Raw genomic sequence first — 9,600 nt, forward strand, 5'->3', positions numbered from 1 at the left:
AATCAATTGCCCCATCCTTCTGCTAAAACTTAAATCTCTTCGCGATCGTTTCAATAATTCGACGCTAAATTCGCATTTCACGTACGCAAGCGCGACATGGCTGTTGAAAGTGACGTGTGTCTATCCCGAATGTGGTCAGTCACTATCGTGAATTCGTTGAATAAAAAATGTCTGTGGCAAAGAACGCGGAAGATGATCTGAGGGATTCCATGAGCGTTTTTTATTCTATGTTGAAAATAACCGGTGCCTGGCCAAATCCTACCAAATCCTCCTTGTCTTCGGTAATCCTAAAAACCTGTATTATTTTTATATCTTATTTTCTGCAATTGATGACGCTGGTCCCAAGCGTACTATACGCATTTGCGAAGGAGAACAATGGCAGGAAACGCATTAAACTGCTCACGCCTCATATCAACAATTTGTGCCAACTGATCAAGTACACCATACTGTTTCGTCGGATGAAGGAATTCAGAGAAATGATGGAGGAGATAAGAAACTGCTGGTTGAACGCAACCGAAGAAAATCGACAGATCTTTCGCACGAACGCGAAGATCGGACGCAAGGTGGTAATAGGGATAGCAGTCACCATGTTCAGCGGCGGTCTGTCTTACCGAATATTCACACCGTTTCTAAGAGGGAAAATCGTCCTACCAAACAACACCACCATAAGAATGTTATCCTGTCCAGGTTATTTTGTGTTCTTCGACGAACAGGTTACGCCGAACTACGAAATAATCTATGTTCTGCAAATTTTCGGCGGATTCTTCACCTATTCGGCTCAGTGCGCCACTATGGGAGTCTACGCGATGCTTTGTTTGCACATGTGTAGCTTAATGAGAACCCTGACGAACAAGATGAAGGAGCTTTCCGATCAATCTGACATAAGCGAGAGTGCCGTGCAGGAAAAAATCGCGGACATCGTTGAGCATCGAACGAAAATTAAACGGTGAAATTTAAATTTTACATTGGCTAATAAGTATATACTGTAGAATTGAAACAGCTGAGGGCAAGTTAATAGAGGGAGAAATAATAACGAGGAATATACATTATAAGTGAAAGTGCTGAAAACGGCTCAAATTGTCTTCTAAACTATACCGAGTGGAAACTTGCTTTTCATATATCTTTTTGTTTCAATTTTTTGAAAAATTTACATCTCATTTATGTCGTTAGATTCTAGCATTGAAATGACGTCTTGATTTTCAGTGATTTAATTTCAGATTTTCGACAAATATCGATCGAATAATTCCGAGTATATGTTTCTTTGAGATGATCGACGACACGCTAATTGTTTGTTCGATTGGATACTGCATCATCATGGTAAAACTTCGCTAACTGATCGATGAAGTTCAATCAACGTGATAATCGTGTTCATAATATTTCAGGATTGGGAAGATAGCAATAGCATCAGTATAGTAATTTATCTTATATTACAAACAAGCTGCACGTTGAGTAACTTCGCGATGTGCTATATCGGTCAACTTCTTATCGACGAAGTACGTTGTTAACAATTTTTTTACAATTCCTTGTCCAAATATCGCACCACAATACATAAAGTATAATATTAATATTAATACAATATACAATAATAAATTTATAATATAATAAATTTTACCTTCAACAGTCCGACACAGTTAGACGAACGTGCGCAACACTGAACTGGTATCGATTTCCCATGAACAAAGCACGTTACCTCGTTCTGGTGATTATTATATCAAATTATCGGATAAAAATCACCGCTGCCAAAGTAGTGGAGGTATCGTTGGCCACCTTCACCGATGTGAGTACAAAGTAATTCGAATTTTGTATCTTCGCATCTTCGTACGTCCTGCAAAATGATTTTTTCAGATTATGAAGACATCGATGGGCTACTTGAATGTATTACGAACTGCTCTCTAATCAATACTTCAAAAGTGACTTACGAATCTATGAACGTACCTTCAAGCTTATTGCAGAACTTGTTAAATATGAGGTACATTGTGTTGTGATGTGACAGTTTATGAAAGACAATATAAAGATTTGTTTTTGAAAAATAACTGCTCCTGATTTTTCCGTGAACCTTGTCAATATATTTCACAATCGTATAGATTTTAAAATCATTGTCACGTTATATTCTCCGCAAAATTCCGAATTCTAGCAGTTGAAACCTCAAGCAGGATTAGCCCTCTTAACTTGCGAACAATTCTCTCCGATTATGTAAAACTTTTCCATCTATTTTACAAACATAGATTTTGAAATCGTCGTCGCGTTGCTTTCTCCGTTTTACTCTGTGTTGTAAAAGCTGAAGTTAGAAGTACGATCTGCCCCGTTCACGTATGAAGCACTGTTTTCTAAATAATTGCTACAAAGATTACCCCTTCGACGGTAAATTGCAAGAGAAAATACAAAGTTACTGTGAACGATAAAAACTCACGTTGGCGAGGGGAAGTCGCACGGTATAGACGTGTAATTTCAAACAATTTCCCCATCCTTCTGCTAAAACTCAAATCTTTTCGCGTATAATGAACGCTTCAATAATTCCACGCTAAATTCGCGTAAACTTTACATTTCACCTACGCAAGCGCGACGTGGCTGTTGAAAGTGACGTGTGTCTATCCCCAATGTGGTCATTCACCATCGTGAATTCGTTGAATAAAAAATGTCTGTGGCAAAGAACGCGGAAGATGATCTGAGGGATTCCATGAGCGCTTTTTATTCTATGTTGAAAATAACCGGTGCCTGTCCTAATCCTAACAAATCCTCCTTGTCCTCGGTAATCCTAAAAACCTGTATTATCTTTATATCTTATTTTGTGCAATTGGTGACGCTGGTCCCGAGCGTTCTATACGCATTTGCGAAGGAGGACAATGGCAGGAGACGGATAAAACTGCTCACGCCTCAGATCAACAATTTGTGCCAGCTGATCAAGTACACCATACTGTTTCGTCGGATGAACGAATTTAGAGAAATGATGGAGGAGATAAGAAACTGCTGGTTGAACGCAACCGATGAAAATCGACGAATCTTTCGTACGAACGCAATGATCGGACGGAAAGCGGTAATAGGAGTAGGAGTTACCATGTTCAGTGGCGGTCTGTCTTATCGAATACTCATTCCGATTCTAAAAGGGAAACTCGTGCTACCAAACAACACCACCATAAGGATATTAGCCTGTCCAGGTTATTTTGTGTTCTTCGACGAACAGATTACGCCAAATTACGAAATAATCTATGTCCTGCAAATTTTCGGCGGATTCTTCACTTATTCGGTTCAGTGCGCCACTATGGGAGTTTACGCGATGCTCTGTTTGCACACGTGTAGCTTAATGAGAACCCTGACGAACAAGATGAAAGAGCTTTCCGATCAACCTGACATAAGCGACAGTGCCGTGCAGGAAAAGATCGCGGACATCGTTGAGCATCGAACAATGATCAAACGGTGAATTATAAATTTTTTCATTCGCTAATAAATATATTGTGGAATTGAAAAAACAAAAAACAGCTGAGTACAAATTAATTTTGAGAGAAATAATAACGAGGAATTAACATTAGAATTAAAAGTGCTGAAAACGGATCGAATTTTCTTGTAAAGTATACCGAGTGAAAACTTGTCTTTCACTTGTATCTTTTGTTTCATTTTTTCGCAAACTTTTCACCTAACTTGTGTCGTTAGATATAGCATTAAAATGGCGTCTTGACTTTTTTCTCTTTTCGTTGATTCAGCGATTTAATTTCAGATTTTCGACAAACATCGACCGAATAATCCCGAGCATGTGTTTCTTCGAGATGATCGACGATACGCTAATTGTTTGTTCACTCGGATACTGCATTATCATGGTAAAGATTCGTTAAAAGTTCAAACAAAGTGATAATCGTATACATAACATCCATAATATTTCAGGAGTGGGAAGATAGCAATGTCATGAGTATAGCAATGTATTTTATGATACAAATAAGCTTCACGTTGAGTAACTTCGCGATGTGTTATATCGGTCAACTTCTTATCGACGAAGTACGTTATTAACAATTTCTTTACAATTCCTTATCTAAATATCGCACCACAATACATAAAGTATAATATTAATATCAATACCATATACAATAATAAATTTATAATATAATAAACTTTACCTTTAACAGTCCGACACAGTTAGGCGAACGTGCGCAACAGTGAACTGGTATCGATTCCCCATGAACAAAGCACGTTACCTCGTGCTGATGATTATTATATCAAATAATCGGATAAAAATCACCGCTGCCAAAGTTGTGGAGGTATCGTTGGCCACCTTCACCGATGTGAGTACAAAGCAATTCGAATTCTGTATCGTCGTATCTTCGAACGTCCTGCAAAATGATTTTTTCAGATTATGAAGACATCGATGGGCTACTTGAATGTATTACGAACCGCTCTCTAATCAATACTTCAAAAGTAAATTTCGAATCTATGAACGTACCTTTATGCTTATTGCGGAACTTGTTAAATATGAGATACATTGTGAAAGTGAACGACAGTTTGTTATAGACGATATAAAGATTTGTTTTTGGAAAATAGCTGCTACTGATTTCTCCGTGAATGTTCTCAATATATTTCACAATCGTAGATCTTAAAATCATTGTCACGTTATTTTCGCCGTAAAACTTTGAATTCTAGCAGCTGGAACCGCGAGCACGATTTGTCCCCTTAACTTGCGAAAAATTCTCTTCGATTCTGTAATACCTATTTTACAATGATAGGTTTTGAAATCATCGTCGCGTTATTTTCTCCGTTTTATGCTGTTTTGTAAGAGCTGAAGTTACAAGCACGATCTGCCCCGTTCGCATATGAAATCCTGTTCTTTAAATAATTGCTACAAAGGTCACCCCTTCAACGGGGTAATTTGTAACTAAGTTGCAAGAGAAAATACTGTGAACGATAAAACCTCACGTTCGCGAGGGGAAGTCGCTCGGTATAGACACAGTCTACACGTGCAATTTCAATCAATTTCCCCGTCCTTCTGTTCGAATCTCTTCGCGTATAATGATCGTTTCAATAATTCGACGCTAAATTCGCGTAAAACTTTACATTTCACCTACGCAAGCGCGAGGTGGCTGTGGAAAGTGACGTGTGTCTATCCCCAATGTGGTCAGTCACCATCGTGAATTCGTTGAATAAAAAATGTCCCTGGCAAAGAACGCGGAAGATGAGCTAAGGGATTCCATGAGCGTTTTTTATTCTATGTTGAAAATAACCGGTGCCTGGTCTAATCCTAACAAATCCTCCTTGTCCTCGGTACTCCTAAAAACCTGCATTATTTTTATATCTTATTTCCTGCAATTGGCGACGCTGGTCCCGAGCATTCTATACGCATTTACGAAGGAGAACAATGGCAGGAGACGGATAAAACTGCTCATGCCTCACGTCAACAATTTGTGCCAGCTGATCAAGTACACCATACTGATTCGTCGGATGAAGGAATTCGGAGAAACAATAGAGGAGATAAGAAACAGCTGGTTGAACGCAACCGAAGAAAATCGAGAGATCTTTCGCACGTACGCGAATTTCGGACGCAAAGTGGTAATAGGATTAGTGGTCACCATGTTTAGCGGCGGTCTGTCTAATCGGACGATCATACCACTTGTGAAAGGAAGAATTGTCCTACCAAATAACACTACCATAAGACTGTTATCCTGTCCAAGTTATTTTGTATTCTTCGACGAACAGGTTACGCCGAATTACGAAATTATCTATATTCTGCAAATTTTCGGCGGATTCTTCACCTATACGACATTGTGCGCCACAATGGGAGCTTGCACGATGTTTTGTTTGCATATCTGCAGTCTGTTGAGGATCCTGACGAACAAGATGGTAGAGCTTTCCGATCAGCTTGACTTAAGCGAGAATGCCGTGCAAGAAAAGATCGCGGACATCGTTGAGCATCGGACAATGATCAAACGGTGAATTATAAATTTTTCATTCGCTAATAAATATACTGTGAAATTGAAGAAATAAAAAACAGCTGAGGACAAATTAATGAGAGAAATAATAACGAGGAATTAACATTAGAGTGCTGAAAATGGAACGAATTTTCTTGTAAAGTATACCGAGTGAAAACTTGTTCTTCATCTACTTTTTGTTTCAATTTTTCGCAAACTTTACATCTCACTTGTGTCGTTAGATTTACCGTTAAAGTGACGTCTTGACTTTTTTTCCTTTTCGTTCATTCAGAGATTTAATTTCAGATTTTCGACAAACATCGATCGAATAATCCCGAGCATGTGTTTCTTCGAGATGATCAACGACACGTTAGTTGCTTGTGTAGTCGGATACTGCATTATCATGGTAAAACTTCATTAAAAGTTCCAAATGACCGTAATCATAATGTCCGTATAATATTTCAGGAATGGGAAAATAACAATGTTACCGCTATAGTAGTTTATCTGTTATTAGAGACATGTTGCGTGTTCGTCAATTTCACGATGTGTTACATCGGTCAACTTCTCATCAACGAAGTACGTTGTTAACAATTTTTTACAATTCCTTGTCCAACTATCGCGCCACAATACATAACGTTTAATATTATTATTAATACAATGTACAATAATAAATTTATGATGTAATAAATTTTACCTTTGACAGTCCGAAACAGTTAGGCAAACGTGCACAACACTGAACTGGTACCGATTTCCCATGAACAAAGCACGATACCTCGTGCTGGTGATTATTATATCAAATTATCGGATAAAAATCACCGCTGCCAAAGTTGTAGATGTATCTTTAGCCACTTTCACGGACGTAAGTAGAGAGCAGCTTGAATTTTGCACCTTCGAATTTTCTGTGACGTCCTGAAAAATATTATTTTCAGATCATGAAAGCGTCGGTGGGATATTTAAACATGTTGCGAACTACTGTTCAATAGTTTAACTTTGCTACAGGTTAAATGTGGTGTACAGTATACGATATAAAATAGGTAGATAGTAGTATATTTCCATATATTCGCAGCATTGTTCGATTTATTTCGTAACGCAGTATCGGAGGGTTTTGAAGTCGTTCTCCTGTTTACTCTCCCCGACGTACGCGGATTTTTAATAATTGAAGCGCAACTCCCGGTTGAACTCGTTCCCCTTCGATCTATACTCCGCGAAACTTTGCAGACATCTGTTTGAAATTGCAAGCTTTGTGAACGTTTACCATCAGATCTCGAGACGCATTAATTTTCAATTTTACAAAATGCAGAGGATCTTTTTGTATAATCGTCTGAATGAAAAAAAATTCGGAGCACCGTCTGAATTATTTCGGAAAACTGACATGGACTTGAAAAACAAATTCGCAACGGATATCGTGATATAACCAATGAATTAATAAATGCATAAAATGACAAATGACAAATGCGTGATGCAAAATACTTATGTAGAAATTCGTATTTCAATAATTAAAACGAGTTTTAAAAGACACGCTTCTTTCTGCATTGTGTACCTTTACATTACAGACACTATAGATCATAAGTTCTTTTCTCAGGAAAAGAACCCTCCGTCGTTCCACTCCGGGAAAGCAATCAGTTCGTGGAAAGTTCAACCGGGTAATTTCAACCAATTTACGTATTTCTCCATTCTGCGCAATAAAATCGTTTCGATAACAGCAATTCGATGTTGAATTCGCAAACGCGTGACAATCACGGTGGTCATACACGCAAGCGCAATCTGTCGAATCAGAGCCAATTGTTTACACTTACGTAGTCAGTCTTGTCGAGGCGTTCAACCATGGAAAATATGTCACAAGTAACGAAGGCGGAGGAGGATTTGAAGTACGCCACGAGATACGTGGAGCTATTTCTAGGTCCAATCGGTGCGTGGCCTGTTTCACCTTCCTCTTCTTTTCTTTCGAGAATTTTACTCAGAATAAGAAACGTTTTGTCGTACTTCCTGCTGCTCTTGATAATGGTGCCACCTCTCATGCACATGTTCCTGAAAAGGAACAGCGTCAAGGTTATACTGCGCATCATGGGACCGACTATTAACTGCATCATGCAGTTCTGCAAATATACGATTCTCTTGCGGCAAATGAGCAGAATCCAGAAAGGCGTGAACGCGATCAAAGAGGACTTGGCAAGTGCCACGGTGGAGAATCGGCTGATTTTTCGCTCGAAAGTGAAGATCCTGAGGAGAATAGTGGTAGTCACTGCGATCACTATGTACGGCGGTGGTTTGTGCCACAGGACGGTTGTCCCTCTTCTCAAAGGAACTATCGTCACTCCAGACAACGTTACCATAAGGCCATTACCCTCCCCGACTCACCTCATAATTCTCGACGAGCAAAAGTCACCGATTTACGAGATACTGTTTGTATTGCAAGTTTTCGCTGGATTTGTTGCTTATGCAATTGTTTGCGGTATCTCTGGCATGTCCGCTCTGTTGGTTCTCCATACGTGTAGCATGCTGAGGATCTTGGCGAACAAGATGAACCGGCTCGTGAATAAGAAGGATGTGCCCGAGATGATGGTTCAACGGAGGATCGCGGACATCGTCGAATATCAGATGAAAATAATGAGGTGAGTGAAAGTTCTCTGCGTGGAGAAACAGGTTGCAGCGGAATACGATATGTCGTGATTCAATGAACGCGAATTGGACGTAGCTCGAGTTTATTAAAAACATCGCGTATGTACGGCCTGTATTCGTCACTTGTTTGCAGATTTTTAAAGAACATTGAAACGATTACAGAGAACATTTATCTGATCGAAATGGTGGGCTGCTCGTGTCTCCTGTGTCTCATCGGATATTATATCATCATGGTAAGTGTTGGACTACAGACGTTCATGCAAACTCGTATTTTTATGAATATACGGAACGACGAAATGTAACCTGAGTACTATTTACAATAATTGGAATTGTAATTGAATTGTTAATTGATTTAACGAGTTGTGAAAAACTAATTCGCAACGAGTTGAATTTCTTTACACTTACATTTACATTTCGTACGATTCGCTTTTCACTTGAAATTATAAATACATGAATATTCGTAGTCTGACATAATAACATTACCTGTTTCTCTTCTTTTTTCTGGAATAATATAGGATAAACATGTTTCAGGAATGGGAGAATAACAACACCGCGGGTGTGTTGATTTATGCCACGCTACAAACATCCTTTATGTTCTGCATCTTTATAGTTTGTTACATTGGCCAACTTCTCGTCGACGAAGTACGCTGTTGTTTCTCTCGGCGCTCTGTTTGACAATTTTTTAAATGTTATCGTGATGGTCCTGTTAACAGAATAGGTTTGTAGGACAGACGTCAGGCATGATTAATTACTACCACCTTTCGACCAAACATATGCGCTCTCTAATACTGATTATCGCCATGTCTAATCACCCGATGAAATTGGTGGCTGGTAAGATGGCTGAAATATCTCTGGCCACATTCACCGACGTAAGTAACATACGTTTCAATTTAACTTACATCTTGTTACATGTTTCACAGATAATGTTCCTTAGGTGATGAAAATGTCGATGGGATATTTGAACATTCTACGCGAGGTTGTTTAAAGTACCTTGTTAGAATACTTACGATATAATACGTGAGAGATGGTAATTCATGATAATTCAAAAATCATACAGGAACGTGTCCCCAATCGCGACGCTGTCTTAGTTTTG

The 9,600-nt window shown here is 38.9% G+C and overlaps 4 protein-coding genes across 4 annotated transcripts; all 4 read left to right on the top strand.

The window, feature by feature from the left end:
• Positions 1-167: 167 nt before the first annotated feature.
• Positions 168-1,896, top strand: LOC122532474 (odorant receptor 43a-like). The gene is made up of 5 exons (XM_043661265.1): positions 168-946; positions 1,218-1,317; positions 1,383-1,493; positions 1,622-1,777; positions 1,846-1,896. The coding sequence occupies exons 1-5, from the start codon at positions 168-170 to the stop codon at positions 1,894-1,896; spliced, it is 1,197 nt and encodes a 398-aa protein (XP_043517200.1).
• Positions 1,897-2,635: 739 nt separating this feature from the next.
• On the top strand, positions 2,636-3,418 carry LOC122532475. The gene has a single exon (XM_043661267.1). It carries the CDS (start codon positions 2,636-2,638, stop codon positions 3,416-3,418), a length of 783 nt encoding a protein of 260 aa, XP_043517202.1.
• A 1,712-nt stretch (positions 3,419-5,130) lies between these two features.
• Positions 5,131-6,871, top strand: LOC122532476 (odorant receptor 4-like). Its single transcript, XM_043661268.1, has 5 exons — positions 5,131-5,909; positions 6,195-6,294; positions 6,354-6,464; positions 6,592-6,747; positions 6,818-6,871. The coding sequence occupies exons 1-5, from the start codon at positions 5,131-5,133 to the stop codon at positions 6,869-6,871; spliced, it is 1,200 nt and encodes a 399-aa protein (XP_043517203.1).
• Positions 6,872-7,827: 956 nt separating this feature from the next.
• LOC122532432 (odorant receptor 82a-like) lies at positions 7,828-9,542 on the top strand. Its single transcript, XM_043661201.1, has 5 exons — positions 7,828-8,500; positions 8,641-8,740; positions 9,039-9,149; positions 9,221-9,376; positions 9,442-9,542. The coding sequence occupies exons 1-5, from the start codon at positions 7,890-7,892 to the stop codon at positions 9,490-9,492; spliced, it is 1,029 nt and encodes a 342-aa protein (XP_043517136.1). The 5' UTR covers positions 7,828-7,889; the 3' UTR covers positions 9,493-9,542.
• Positions 9,543-9,600: the final 58 nt, after the last annotated feature.

The sequence above is a fragment of the Frieseomelitta varia genome, unplaced genomic scaffold (assembly GCF_011392965.1).
Source record: "Frieseomelitta varia isolate USP_RPSP 00005682 unplaced genomic scaffold, Fvar_1.2 scaffold_455, whole genome shotgun sequence".
NCBI classification, from domain to species: Eukaryota; Metazoa; Arthropoda; class Insecta; order Hymenoptera; family Apidae; genus Frieseomelitta; species Frieseomelitta varia.

Bases quoted from the DNA above. Each gene is read 5' to 3' on its own strand.
- LOC122532474 (XM_043661265.1), top strand. From the start codon at position 168: ATGTCTGTGGCAAAGAACGCGGAAGATGATCTGAGGGATTCCATGAGC. The intron at 1,494-1,621 runs GTACGTTGTTAA...TACCTTCAACAG, and splicing joins GTCAACTTCTTATCGACGAA to TCCGACACAGTTAGACGAAC. The intron at 1,778-1,845 runs GTGAGTACAAAG...TGATTTTTTCAG, and splicing joins CGTTGGCCACCTTCACCGAT to ATTATGAAGACATCGATGGG.
- LOC122532475 (XM_043661267.1), top strand. From the start codon at position 2,636: ATGTCTGTGGCAAAGAACGCGGAAGATGATCTGAGGGATTCCATGAGC.
- LOC122532476 (XM_043661268.1), top strand. From the start codon at position 5,131: ATGTCCCTGGCAAAGAACGCGGAAGATGAGCTAAGGGATTCCATGAGC. The intron at 6,465-6,591 runs GTACGTTGTTAA...TACCTTTGACAG, and splicing joins GTCAACTTCTCATCAACGAA to TCCGAAACAGTTAGGCAAAC. The intron at 6,748-6,817 runs GTAAGTAGAGAG...TATTATTTTCAG, and splicing joins CTTTAGCCACTTTCACGGAC to ATCATGAAAGCGTCGGTGGG.
- LOC122532432 (XM_043661201.1), top strand. From the start codon at position 7,890: ATGGTGCCACCTCTCATGCACATGTTCCTGAAAAGGAACAGCGTCAAG. The intron at 9,150-9,220 runs GTACGCTGTTGT...TCCTGTTAACAG, and splicing joins GCCAACTTCTCGTCGACGAA to AATAGGTTTGTAGGACAGAC. The intron at 9,377-9,441 runs GTAAGTAACATA...AATGTTCCTTAG, and splicing joins CTCTGGCCACATTCACCGAC to GTGATGAAAATGTCGATGGG.